This window comes from Neofelis nebulosa, chromosome 10 (assembly GCF_028018385.1).
Source record: "Neofelis nebulosa isolate mNeoNeb1 chromosome 10, mNeoNeb1.pri, whole genome shotgun sequence".
NCBI lineage: Eukaryota > Metazoa > Chordata > Mammalia > Carnivora > Felidae > Neofelis > Neofelis nebulosa.
The window spans coordinates 88,232,048-88,246,573 of NC_080791.1; the positions used below are offsets into that span (position 1 = coordinate 88,232,048).

Below are 14,526 nucleotides of genomic sequence, written 5' to 3' on the forward strand. Positions count from 1 at the left end.
GGGACACAGATTCCCTGGCCTGTCACCACGGCTGATTCGAGAAGTCATGGCCCAGACTGGATGACACTCTTGATTTAGTGCAGGTGGGCACTCAGAGCTGCTTCAGAAATGCCTTTGCGCTGGAGAATCAGCTGATCCTAAGCTCAATGAAACCTCAGTCTGAAGCCCAGAAACGCCCACAAGGCACGGAAAAGCAGGCCCTCACTGCTTGCTAATCATGAGAGCCTTGGTTAGAGGCGCTACAGGTTTCTGGTCTGTTCAACCCTCATTATGAGCCATCAAATGAAAACAGCAGCAAGAGTCTGGAATGCAGCTCTGTCTTCAAAATGAGGCCTACACTGTCTGGCTACCTTTAAAAAGAAGGTATCTTGTGTTCCCTCCCAATTACATGTTGATGGGGAGAGAGGGACAGAGAGACAAGCGCCTGAGTTCTCTATGCAGCTGGACCTGACATAAGAAAGAAACTTCTAAACCCACCTGGCAGGCTGGTCCTGGCTCAAGTGCAGGGAGTTAATGCGTGTTAAACCCGGGGTAAACTCTTAGGTCCAAGGAGTTCAGTGCCAAGTATCACTAGCCTCATTAAGTTCTTCAGTTTCATAAAATCTGCATTATCTGCCTCCACCTTTGTCTCCTCCCTCCTGCAGAGTGGAGGAGTTCCCAAAATCCCTGGTTTCAGGGTGAGGGGGGTGGGGCAGCATGGCACATGACACAGCCTGTTGAGTCGTCTGGGGAAAGATGCTACGGGGATGCTTCTTCCCTCTGCCCTGAGGAGTGGCTGGGCCAGGATGTGGACAGATCCTAGGTGGGTTTTAGGACGCAAACACTGGACAATTCAGAACTCATTCCTCTGCACACATGCATATGTGCACACAAGCATACGCACACACACACACACACACACACACACACACACACACACGATGAGGCACTATTCTAATCACGGGGACACAGTACAGTGGGGACCAAAACAGAGAAAGTCTATTCTCATGAAGCCGACATTCTAGGCAGAGGAAAGAGATGATGAACTATTTACAAGTAAATAGTTACAAGTGCTTTGAAAGAACTGAAGTTCTAAGAGGGAAGATGGAGGGATGAGAAGGGGGTGCTCAGGGAAGGCCTGTCTAATAAGGTATCATTTGGGCAGAGACTTGGAGAAAATGAAGGATGAACATATTTGGGTTTCTGGGGGGAAATGGTCACAGGCAGAGGGGACAGCTAGTGCAAAGGCCCTGGGCTGGGAGAATCCTGGCCAGGAGGCCAGGGTGGCTGGAGCACAGTTAACAAGAGTAGAGTGGTAGGCAATGAAGCCAGATCATATATTAGATCTTGGGCTATGGTGAGGATTTTGGATTTCACTGAGTGAGCTGGGAAACAATGGGGTAGGGGGATGGAGGGATACTGAGCAGATGGGTGGTATCTGACATGGCTCTAGTTTGGGCTGAGTTGACAGGAGTGGAGGTGGCAAAAGGGCAAACTAAAACTTGGGCTGTTTATAAAAGGAAGAACCAATAGGGGCTGAATGTTAAGGGCAGATGATGGCAAGCCCTTCCCTTGAGGAAAGTTTCTGAATGGGCTTCCCTTTGCCCAGCTGTGGACTGTAACACCCACAGAAGCTGCCATGGTAAAAGGAAAGGATCAGACTCCAAACCTGATCTCAGCTGAGACGCTGGTGGCTGTGCCACTAGCCACATCTAGGAAGCCCGCAGCCCGAAGCAATTCAAAGGGTGGCCACTTAAGGCAGACATACCTGAGCCCACTTCGTCCAGGGTCCCGGGGCAGCTATGTACCAGCCCTGACTGCTGCGGCGCCCCCAGGAGACAGACAGCTGGAAGTCCTGCTTTCTCTCCCAGCCCTGTTATGAATCTGCTCTGTGACCTTGAACCAGGCACTTTCTTTCCCGCTCTGGGAAGGGAGAGGAAGGATGGAGGGAGGAAGGGAGGAAGCTGTGTCCTGAAGAGGCAAAAAGGTTGTCATTCACCATTCAGAAAGCTCAAGGAAATCAGAAATGGGAAGGGGGAGAACAGAGTGAAACTCCATCTGTTTCCACACCATGCACTTCTGTCCCTGGATGTGGGACTGCCCATCACTGGGAGGTCCCATGGCACAGGAAGGGAGAACTAAGGAGGAGTGGGCAGTTTGATTTCTTAAATAATTGGGACGAAAGAGAGAGAGAGAGACACAGAGAGAGACACAGAGAGACAGAGAGAGAGATCAGGAGATGAATGAGATTTCTCACCCAACACACTCTTTTCAAGCAGCTGCCAAATGGTAATGACCTAGACCAAGGCATTCCCCTGTGTCCTGCAGGGCCCTGAGATCCTAGGAGAAGCAGCCCAGGGCCACTGCAGGGCTGAGGCCACACGCCAACACAACCTCCCTTCAGCCAGAGGAGCTCTGCTTCTATCTTCCAGACTTTGGGGGGGGGGTGCTTTCTTTTAAGGAAGAATAACAGTTATAGATGCAGAGCATTTGGGGCCAGGTTGTAAAATACCAAGGTAGATGACAGCGTAGGGAAAGCGGGCTCCCCCTGATCGCTGCCATGCAGGAATGGTCATCTGATGTTTCAAGAGAAACCAGAAGTCCAGATTTGTGTATGATCAAGCCCACAGGCCAATCAAACCATACATGTTTGTGGGCCATGAGTTTGCACTCTCTGGCCTGGAAGGGTCCAGCCTGCAGAGAAAAGGCAGGAAGTTTGAAGGAGGAGGAAGAAGAGGAGGAGGCCAGAATCCAAAAGGTGAGCTCTTCCCCGACCTCTCCCTCAGAGCCAGCTAGACTGGGACGCCCCACTTACTCAGTTCAGAGATGCTTCCCACGCAGGTGGCCAGGAGGGACTGCTCCAGGGTCCGGAGCTCCAGCTGGGCGTATGCATCGGCTCGCTCATCATGGCCCAGGGACCCGCCATTGTAAGGACTGAAGTACGCAGGGAGAGAGAGGACACCTGTGGGGAAATAGGCAGACAGGTAAGTTCAGGAAGGAAGCAAAGGTCCTTCCTGGGGTTGGGGGTGGGGGGTGGGATCAATGGGCAAATCTCAAAGCTGCACTTGAGGATATCTGACTTCTACAAAAGCCAGAACGAGGAGGGGCCCGCTTGTAGATGTGGTTTCTTGGCACTGGCCTCTACAAGCTCATGGGCCATACGGGAATTCATTCACTCCTGCACTTCTCCATTCACTGGATATTTACAGCGCCTCCCTGGGCCCAGGCATTGTGCTCCATTCAGGATGATGGGGTGACAAAGAGACCTGACTTTGCCTTCATGGACCTCAGGGGACGTAAATGTCCACCATGCCCACCCAAAGGGTGGGATCACCACCACTGCCCCCCCCACCCCGAGTCCTCTCACGTCCTCATACTGCCCCCTTTCCTTCTTCCTGCCAAGAAGGGGACGAGGACAAACCACGGTGTAGGAGATGCTGTCTTCTCCACTCCAAGGAGGGGAAACATCCCAGCCACTGGCCAAGTTCAATTAGTGTTTTTCATTAGCACTTCAGCACCAGAGGGGAAGAGCCGTCAAAATCAATCCCAGGGGGTGACAGTCTGTACATTTCTCCAACTCACTGTGTGGCTTCTTAGAAAGCACAAGAAAAGCACGATCAGACTGGCTTAAAATTACATGTTGGTTCTCAAGAGCTTGTGGCCACAGAGATTCCCAGCCTTTGGTAACTGCCGTTCCTGTGATCAATGCATCTTTGTCCAATAGCCCCCTGCATTTTTTTTTCTTTTTTCTTTTTTTTAAAGAAAAATACCCACAGGACCGTAATCAGTCACTTTTGGGAATATCTCTTAAAATGCCTTGAGATAGCTGGAGAGCCCCTGGGATGTGGCCAAATCTGGGTTAGAATTCCCTGTCCCGCACACGGAAATGTAATGAGGATGGTGACTGCTATAGACGGCGAGCAGCGCGGTGAAGACGGGGCCTTGGAGCTGGGACGTTTGCGCTCCCGAATCTGGCTCTGTCACTTAACCAGCGGTGTGATCTCAGGCCACTTACTGCACTTCTCTGTGCCTCAGAGTCCTTGCGTGTTAAGCGCAGATAAGGAGAGCACCTCCCTCACTGTGTGGCTGTGAGGGCTGATGAGCTATTGGATGCCAATGTTGCACCAGCGTGTGGCTCAGAGGAAATGCTCTGTCGGGGGCTGTCGCTCTCATTTTTGCTACGTGCTGGGAATGTAGGCTTAATTTTCACCTTCTAATTTATTCTTTCTAGGGGCCCCTGGGTGGCTCAGTCGGTTAAGCGTCCGACTTCGGCTCAGGTCATGATCCCGCAGTCCCGTGAGTTCGAGCCCCGCGTCGGGCTCTGTGCCGACAGCCTGGACCTTGCTTTGGATTCTGTGTCTCCCTCTCTCTCTGCCCCTCCCCAGCTTGCACTCGGTCTCTCTCTCAAAGATAAACATTAAAAAAAATTTTTTTTAATTTATTCTTTCTGTAAGGTAGGCACTGCTGTCCCCATTTTAGATATTGGGTGACTGATGTTCAGAGAGTTTGAATAACTTGTTCAACTCCGAGGCGGGGCTAGGATTTGAATCTGGATCTGATGGGCTCTCAAATGTGTACACCTAATCCCTCTCGTTAGCTCACGTCCGATGAGCGCACCACCAAGGCTCTCCTGTGGCTGCCCCGGGTCGGTGGACTGTGCATGTGCTGATACCGCTGTATCACCACCGCCTGGTTCACCCAGGAAGCCCCCTGCTGCGTCTTGTGTGTTCCTCTCCCGTGGGGCAAACACACATGACACTCTTCCTCTGCCCGGACCCGGGCAGAGTTCCCTGACCGCTCTGCAGGTTCAGCTGACAATCAGCCCTGCCCTCCTTGCCTGCCCTTCGCCTGACCCAGCCTCCCTGCCCTCCTCTGTGCTGCCTCACTGCCCCCTCAATCCCCCTTCAGCCCTCCGGGATGGCAGCAGCCCCTCCCATCAAATCTAGTGCTGACGCAGCAAGGCAGGACATCAGAGCACTTCCTCAAAGCCATGCTTCCCAGTGGGAGGATGGGGAGGGCACGACTGGGCTCCCCCTACGCCCCAGCCCTGTTCCCCAAAGCAGAAACTCTCCCTGACAGCTGAGTGCCCAAACACATTAGGGAGAGCTGGCTCTGAGCATTAAAACAAGTAAAATGAAAGGGAATCTGCACCCCTTCCAACACACACACACACACACACACACACACACACTCTACAAGCTCTAACCCACAGACAGCCCAAATATTTGGGAGAGTTTCCACACATCTATGGGTCCTGTGCAGGCTGTGTTCCCCTCCCTTCTTCATTATTAATCTACAGAAACAACACTGGGGACATGTGGATCAAATTTACAGTGCTTAGGGCAAGGGAATAGGAAATTCAGCCGATTTGTCAAAGGATTCCCAGGGAGAAATATTATGTCAATGGATCCAGTAACACGAGCTGGCAGCTCCATTAATAACAGTTCCTATCTTCCTAGTCATCACCCAGCAGAGGGGCTTTCACTTAATATTGTGGCAAAAGTAATTATGAACCTATTATTAATCATAATAATTGATGGCATCAGAGCTTTTGCGTAGTACCTTTTGCTTTTAAGAGACGTTTAACACGGAGTAATGTATTCTTCCGGCAAGGGAGGTGGGGCGGCCATTGCCAGTGAACAGCCACGTCTGACTTCCATTGAGGGCTTACTATGTGCCAGGCGCTGTGATAACCCCACCGCATGATCACACTGGATCCCCAAAACTTCATGATGTACTCTCTGCACCCATCTTACAGATGAGAAAACCGAGGCCCCCAGAAGATGTGCCCAAGGATACTGAGGGTCAGAAACAGAACTGGGGCTAGAATTTCGATCTCTTGACTCTCAAGCTACTGAAATGAAATGGCGGCCTACCTGTGGCCGCCCTGTCCTTTAAACAACCCTAGGAGATTTGTGAGAAGAGGGGTTCCATTCTGTTTGGGCCCCGGGATTTGACAGGAGGAAAGAGAAACTAAGATCCAGAAACAGCACTTTCCTTTTAATGGGTCTCTAGGCACCTCTTGCCAAGGATCCCTGGAGGCCGCCCATGGAAGTCTACAGATGGAGGCTGTCCTCTTATTCCCTTGGATCTTTCCAGAATGCAGCTCCACCACTTGTCTTCTGCATCTGCCCTTACAAAAGCCTTTTTTATGTCAATCTGAAATTCTTATAAGCCTGCTCCTCAGCAGCTCTCCGTGGAGATGGAAAATCTTTACGTTCTCTTAACACTTCAGTGCCTTCTTAGCCCCACACAAATTCCCAGCCTTATGATAGGGGCCCAGGGCAAGGTCATTCTGGAAAAAGGGATTTTAAACACACACACGCACACGCACACACACACACACACACACACACACACACGCATGCACATCCCCCCCCCCACAGAAACGTGTGCGCACACCTCCCCCCACCCCAACACACAGAAAGAGCATCTCTCTCTTTTTTCCATTGAATAAAATCTCTAGGAAAGATTATTTCAGTCATGATTGAAAAGAAAGCAGGTTGGAATGCTTCTCTTGTGATCAGTTCACAAGGACATCCCTGATCAATCCTGCTGAACTCTGTAAAAGTCACAAAGAAAACCCACAGCCATCAACTCAGATCATTACTGCGACATGACCTACTGAGTCGGGAGCAGCAGGAGGCAGTAAGTCTGATGGAGTTATCCTTTACCTTCTATAAAAATCAGCATTTCTGTTGAAACAGTGTTCCACTCGAGTGTACTCTGACTGTAGGTGAAGCCTCCACATTTCTCAGTCTACACACAGAACCATAATCTTCCCTCACTCGATTTTTCTCAATGTGGTTGCCCAACTCCTGAATCTCGGAACTCATTACCTCATCCCCTGAAGCTGCGGCTGCCTCCTCCACCGTCCCCTCCTGAGCACGGGGCCACATCCACCCAATTGCACAAGGACGGCCCGTGAGCCATCCTTGTCAAGCCTCCCTCCTCCTCCGGCATGCATCCGATCAACCACAAGCCTTGCTGCTTTTACCACTTCAGCATCGCAAACATCCGCCACTGCCGGGACCCCAGTTCGAGCCACTGTCTCCCCTCACCAGATGCTACAGCAGCCTCCTCTCCTGTCTCCCCCCACCAGTCCTGTCCCATCCTTGCCGGCCCTTACTCTGGTCAGTCCTCTTCCTTGACTCCCCACTGCCCTGTAACAAGGGCATTTAAGTACCTTTCCACAGGTTAGAAGAACTTTCTTTCTCTGAAATTTAAGGATGAAAACAATTCTGCCAGTGAACGGGGGAAATACCCAGCACCTCGCAGGAAATCAGCAGAGCTGAGAAGCCTACGCGTATCTGCTCCCTGTTTCTCTGAGCTGTTTTGTTTTGTGAGTTTGGTCACCTGGCTCTGTGCCAGCCCTGGGTTTGGAAAAGCAACACGTTTTCTTCCCAGCTGATTCTCCACCGGCGCCCAGAGAGGGCGCCCTTGAGTTACATGGGAAAGCCACCGAGCAGAGGCCTGGGAACCCCGCCTTCTTGCCAGGGGTTGCCAACCAGGAATCAACCTGGGTTTCAGTTTGCAGCTTGCCAGCTCCCCCAAGCAAGCGCCACGCCAGAAGCAGATGGATTGCACACTGGGTTGACAAACCAGACTTTCAGTGCTCAGGTTTTTCAGAAGCAGGGCTTAGTCCAAAGGCCAAATCAATGGGGATTTCATTCTGTTCTCGGGGAGAGTCGGTGGCTTCTAGAGTCTTCTCCAGCCCCGGGACCCTACAGTCTGGCCTCTCTGTGTGCTCTAGCACTGAAGTGTAGCCTTCCAAACCTTCTTCCCCGCTTTCATTCCACTCTTTAACTTCTGAACTGTCAACAGTGGGAACAAACAGACCCTGTTATTATTATTTCCTATGGTTTAATTTCCCCCACAGCTCCAGTCTCCCTCCGCAGCACACACACTCAACTTTAAAGGTAAAGAAGAAGTCCTTTTTTGTGTGTGAAAACTGGATAGATTTATGGGTCAGCTTTTCTGACCGGTCATCAAAACACCATCGAGACTGTAATGTAACTGTCCCCGCAACTCAACAAGCTATTACCAGTGCTCTCCCTAGACCTGTAAATGTTTTCAGGGCAGCGTGACTGCAGTGGGCTCAGATGTCTGTGCAAGGCTGTGTGTGCAGCACCCTCTCCCACCCCGGCACGTGACACTGCCCACCGGACTCACTAGCAACCGGCTCAGGGAAGCTCATTTGTGAAGACGGCAGAGGCCACCGCCTGTCTCCTGTTTCTTTAAAATGAAAACCGGGATGCAGAGGATTACTCTTTTATTGCCCTTGTGAGGAAACTTGGCAGGGTAGATTCTACTGGTTTTCTTAGGAGCTGGAAGCTTTGGGTGGGGTTCAATCCATAAGCTTCTGAAAATAAAAATTATATTGCCCCGCTGAATGGTTTCCAAACAGCCCACATAATCCAACACTTTTTTACTCTTTAAAAAGTGTTTCCATTCTCTGATCTGGAATTTTATATATAGCACGTTTAATGCCCAGTGTTGGATATTAGTCATACTGAAACAAAGTGCTGAAAAGTTAAAGCATGGATAGTTTTCAGAGAGACCCAAATGGAGCGTAAGGATAGTCAATTCTAGAGAAACTTCACCGAGTGGTGTTTCTCCTGACATTCTAAGGTTGGGGGTGGGTGTTGAGGCAAGGGGAAGGGGAAGGAAGTAAGAAGAAAAAACCTGGTGAACTGTCAATCATCCATGCAAAAAGGATTCATCAAGAATAACTGAAAGCTCATCTAACTCTTGGCCAGGACCCATCTGAAGGTGAGACCACGACACTGTGAGGCCCAAAAGTTCAACTGAGAGAAGATGAGAGCCCGGGAGGCAGGAGCGTGGTCTGAGTTTGGGAAATGGGGTTTAACCATGGCTTAATAATGAATGGAGATGGGCTACCCCGTAGTGAGTGGTAGGTACTCTATGCCAGGAATGGGATGAACCATTCGAACCCACACGAAGACCCTCGCAGTGGTCTTATTTCTAGTAGCTAGTAGCTAATACGATCACTTGCCAATGAGGCACACTGTTGGCTGGGTCACTTGGCTAAGGTCACTAAGCTAGAAGATGACAGAGGTGGGATTCTGACCCAGCCTGTCCGACGCTGGAATCCAGAGCACCACGTACAACCACCTCTCACATGCGGCTCTCCCCCGTTCAAGGCCAGGGACAGAACATTTCCTTCTCCACTCCCCAGTCCCATTAGCAGTGCACTTTCCTTTCTTCTTCAGGGTCAGGAAATTAAAAGCAAACATAATTGCGCTCTGGTTAACACCTTACTCTGGCTAAGTTATCAGAACATGACTGGCTAAAGATGGTCTTCCAGTTAAGTCAGGCCCAGGGGACCAGGAGCTCACTGTTAAACAGTAAAATCATAAGACACATTTACGACTGCCCGGGGAGCTAGGGGCCAGAGAACCAAGGGCAAGATCAAAGGCTGCTGAAGTGCAGCGTGCTCCTTGCCAGCATCCCCAATTCTCTTTTAAAAAGATGGTAAAAAGCAAACCTCACCATGAATTCTGGGTTGGAACTCACCTCCCTTTGGAAGCCGTGACAGTCCTGGACTGGCTGGCAGCAGACGCGCTTGGGGAGCTGGCCTTGGGGCCACCCTCTTCCCCTCCAGCTGGCAACAGCACCTGTGACCTCAGGACTGACTCACCCAATTCTCAGGGGAGCCCCCAGCAGGGTGAGGATTTATGGGGGGAGAGTGGGGCCACCAGAAAACAACAGCCCAACAAAGTAGTAGGGGGAGCCCAGAATCTCCACGAGGGACGCTGGCTCACTGGCATTCTGGCCACTTGTGTCATTAGGGTGCCTATCGGTTCTGTCACAGACCCAGAGGACACATGTTGGGAGCCCATAAAAGAACAAACTAGTAGAGATCGCGGATTGCTGCTTAATTTTTTTAGAGTAAAAAACCTAATAAAATGCAGTCTGTTCATAGCCATTTCCCCTCTTTGCAAGAGAGTGAAATAAAGCCAGAGTAACCAAGCAGATCAATTTCAGGAAATTAAACCTAAAGGTGAACTCTGGAAAAACCAGCAATAGTCACAACACTGGGCAGCACGGAGCAGAAAACTCACAGTGACCTACTGAGCTTTTTCCCGTGGAAAAACATCTCCGTGGTGTTTAGAATACTTTTTAAGAGATTCTGGGTGGCCTCTCTGCAAAGTATTGATGTAACACACCAAGAGCTTGAGTGACCAGAAAGCATGAGTCTTGGAACTGCCGCCTCTTAAAAAAAAGAAGCCACCACATGGCCATGGTCCTTTGTCGAATGCCGTCCTTGGCCCACAGTGGGCGAGCACTGTAATTCCTGTGGGCCAAGGCCAGCACAGAGCCACTTTTGTATAAAGGCAACACATTCAGCACGCATGGGTGCATACACACACACGGTCATCACCCTAAAATATCAGCCTTTCCCCCAGTCAATGCCCACAGCCACCGAGGTAAGAGTGGTTCTCTCTGTTTGAATTACCATGCTTTCTGAAACTTTTTTTACAATGATTATGATTTATTGGCTTAGTAAAATGTTATTGTTATTAGGGAAATGGGGGTAGGGAGGGAAGGATAGCCTTAGAGAATGAGGAGGGTGACCAATGTTTCTTCTGAGCAAAGGAGTATCTCTAACTTCAAATGTGGCAGAAAATTAGTTATCGGAAATTAAATTTTTATATAAGAAAACAAGTGAATGTTAAAAAGGAAACTACTATAATTGAGTTACCTATAAAGAGCCTGGAATGGGGGCCATCTAATATAAAAGATAGTTATTTCTGCACGGGAGACTTTTAGATGACTTTTTTCTCCGTTATTCTTCATACTTTTTTTCCTACTGATTAAATAATTACTACCTATATTTTTAATAAAAACAAAACCATTATGAAACCATTGTGAGCTCACGGAGGCAAAAAAAAAAAAAAAAAAAAGTAAATAAAAGGAAAACCTGGCTGTTTTACAGAAATATTACCACACACACACAAAAAAAAGGTAAGAGGAAAGGATATTCTTTTTGGAAGAAATCCAGGCAGAAACAGTTCTACATTGCTAATGCGGTGGTAAGATTTTGTCTGTGTGCCTCATTCCAAGAATTTGCCCCTCTGAGAACCAGCACCTTCACCTGGTGGTGACTCCAGGTGACTCAGGGGCTGCATCACCAGTGGCACTTCCTGGAGGATCCTGCCAGACACTCAGCCCAGCTGTGTACCTACCTCACTGAGCCTGTGTGATCACGATGCAGCCACATGGTGGCCTAGACCTCCAGCAGCCGCTGTGACAGGTGCAGGCTGCAATACGCTGGTACCTGAGGATGGGGACAGCCAGGGAAATCTTTACACCACACGACCAGAATCACTAACCCAGAAAAGGAGTCTCGGGCTGCTGGTGCTGGCCTGGGGGTACCGGTGGGCACAGGGGTGGGAGAAGAGGCAAACCCTGGACAGGAGTGGTTCCTGAGCCACATCTCCTGTTAGAGACCAGTGCTGCCAGTAGGAAAAAGAGGGGAGCAGAGAAGTCTCCAAGCGTCAGCCCAGAGGGGAGGAGAGGGATAAATGAGCCAAGCACCCAAAACATGCAGAACTCACCCCTTGGGGGTTAAAAAAGAGGCAAATATCACAAGGTCCCGGGCAGATGGCCAAGGCATTTATTAACAGATCATGAGTACATTAGTCAGAAATTTACTATGCTCGAGTTCTTCTAACAAATCTAACCTGCTTCAGTTGGCTTTGGGTCCCATTCCAAAGGGTTTTGACTATTGGACTCTCTAGATGACTTAATAGCATGAGTCAGAGAGAAGAGGGTTTAAAACCAGCTCTGAATCTTATTAGCTGTGTGACCTTGGACTAGTTGCCTAACATCTCTGAGCCTCAATCTGCTCATCTGTGTAAGAGGCTTAATAATAGCTCCTAGTTCTCAGGATTGAGGATTAAAAGACGTTAAGTAGAGCACTTAGCAAAATGCCTGACATATAGTAAGCATGTAGTAAATGGGAATATTCTTATAAATGGCTTCACTGATTCCCAGGGCCAATGGGTTTGGAATGAAGCCATCAGATACCGTATAAAAGTACTTAGCACCATTAGGAGGAAGGGATGAACCCAAAGCCAATCTATCCCATTATTTTCCTAAAGACCACTGTGGTCTACACTCATAAAGAATCATGCTTTACTCACCAGAGAGGGGTTATTTATTCTGCATTCATTCACTCACTCATTTATGCAACAGCTATTTATAGATGACCTAATCATGTGCGGAAGTAGCTATGCTCTGGGGATAGAAAATTGAACAGACAAGTTCCCTACCCTCTTGATGTTTGTAGTCTAGGGAAGGAGGGTAGATGGTACAACAGCCAAGTCAAGATTGTGTGAAAAGGGCTAGAGACAGCACAAAGAGCCCAGAGGAGGGGTGTCCAAGCCAGACTATCCAGGCCTAGTGGTCCAGGAAGGCTTCCTGGAGGAAGGGACATCTCAGCTGATGATGAGTAAATACCAGTCTCACGAAGGGGTTAGGTGCGTCTTCCAAGGGAGAGGAAAAGTCCATTTAGAAAGGTTAGGAACAATGACAGTTTAGGGAGAGGCCCTATGAGAACTTGTCATGAAGTTGTGTTTGTACAGTAAACACTTTATTTGTACTAGATGGTGTTTATTTGGAGCTGCCTGGGTGGTGGCTAACAGATCATTGCCCTCTCTCCACCCACCCTTGGAGCCAGTACTAATCCAAGGGTTAGCAAACTTTTCCTGTAAAGAGTCAGAGAGTAAATATTTTTGGCTTTGCAGGTCTCTGTCACAACTACTCAACTTGGCCCGTGTAAGGTACACATGCAACATGTAAACAAATGCTCATAGCCGTGTTCCATGTATGAAAGTATCAACATGGATTCGCATTTCACCTTCACGTGTCACGAAATAGTCGTCTTTTAATGAACGTTTTCAACCATATAAAATGTAAAATTCATTCTTCGCTTGTGGGTCATAGAAAAACACGTGTCAGTGAAATTTGGCCCCGGGGCCATGCCTGCTGACCCTGGTACTAATCCAGAGCACCTTGGAGGGACTGAGAGCGATGGGCAGAATGTGACAGGCCTCAGGGAGGGGCCAGGGTGGAGGACACCAGTCACAAGGCTCTAACAGACCAGGCTCTGTCCTCAGGGCAATACGGACCCACGGAAGGGGCTTAAGCCCTTGAGTGACAGGGTCCCATGCACATTCGACAGAGAATCAGGCAGCAGCGTGTGAACAGATGGGAGGTAGCATTAGACTAGGATCCACACTGCTGGCCCGGTTCCCTGGGACTTCACAATCCAAAATCCACCCAGCCTGCTACCTGGGCTCTCTTACCTCCATAAAGCTGGGCATTTCTTTAAACTTTTGCATGAAACACTTGAATATCAAAGACAGAGGTAGCAGATCCTATTTTTAGAACTAAAATTCAGCAAGGTACCATTTTTAAGCCCAAATAAGTGAAAACGGTATTTGACTACCTTTAAAATTGGTGATGTTCCTACGTCACTTTTTTTTTTTAATGTTTATTTTATTTTTTTGACAGAGAGAGAGAAAGAGAGTGAGTGGGGAGGGGCAGAGAGAGAGGGAGACACAGAATCTGAAGCAGGCTCCAGGCTCTGAGCTGTCAGCACAGAGCCCGACATGGGGCTCAGACCTACCAACTATGAGATCACGATCTGAGCCAAAGTCAGATGCTCAACTGACTGAGCCACGCACGTACCCCACTAGGTCACTTTTAAGTAGTTGGCAAATTTCAATATACCCAGCTCAAAAAAGTAACTCACAAAGAACGGGAGTATTTTTATAACACAGGCCTTGAAATCTGGGCCAGGACAAAGACACCCCGATGCTAAGTGTGCAGGGGACACCAGAGCCCAGAGGCAGTGGTGTCCCCTTCATAACTCATACAGGATGCACACACACATACCCACCCCCCACACATGGAGAAGCGGCTGCTTGCAAGCAGTTACGTCCTGGTGACAGAGAACACATTCCCTAAGGCCCTAGGACGCTCTGTGTCAAGATTAAGTGATGGCTTCAAATTTGGAGTATCTGAGGGGGCTACAGAGATTTTAGCATTGTGCTATTCCCATGACTCATTCGCTTATGCAAATGTCCCTTATAGGCCAATTAATTACCCTCAGCTTGGCACTAGGAATACAGAGCTGCATAGACCCAGGATACTGCCCTAGAGGAGAGGAAAGACATGTAGACAAATACTTAAAATGCAGCATAATACATGCAAGAGGAGGGGGCTGGAGTCAGTAATAGGAATTTGGACAGAATCTGGAGAGAGGGCTTTTGCTATGTGCTGTCATGAGCTATGGCAGGGGAGGGGAAATAACAGGATGTTTCAGAAAGCCCCCACTCACTCCAAGAACCCCGAAGGGATTGTAAAGACTTTATGAGAAGCAAACAGTCCCTGGTCAATATGGCTGAATAACATCGCATGTCACCAGAGTGGGTTGAAGAGGGTGGAGAGGAGGTACCCGGAGGAAAGCTCATTTATAGACAGGAGGTCCCTGCAGAATGCTCATTTCTGAGCTGA

The 14,526-nt window shown here is 49.1% G+C and overlaps 1 protein-coding gene across 2 annotated transcripts in view; it reads right to left on the reverse strand.

The window, feature by feature from the left end:
* The window catches only part of ABTB2 (ankyrin repeat and BTB domain containing 2), a 175,331-nt gene that overhangs the window by 44,057 nt on the left and 116,748 nt on the right, over positions 1–14,526 (reverse strand). The window contains exons 1-2 of one of the 2 annotated variants that reach the window (XM_058688604.1): positions 6,654–6,687; positions 2,795–2,941 (exon numbers count right to left, since the gene is read on the reverse strand). In XM_058688604.1, the coding sequence (XP_058544587.1) occupies positions 2,795–2,941; positions 6,654–6,672 (166 nt within the window). In that variant the 5' untranslated portion in view covers positions 6,673–6,687. Of the gene's footprint in view, positions 1–2,794; positions 2,942–6,653; positions 6,688–14,526 lie in introns of those variants that run through there. The other variant, XM_058688603.1, reaches the window with a different exon arrangement.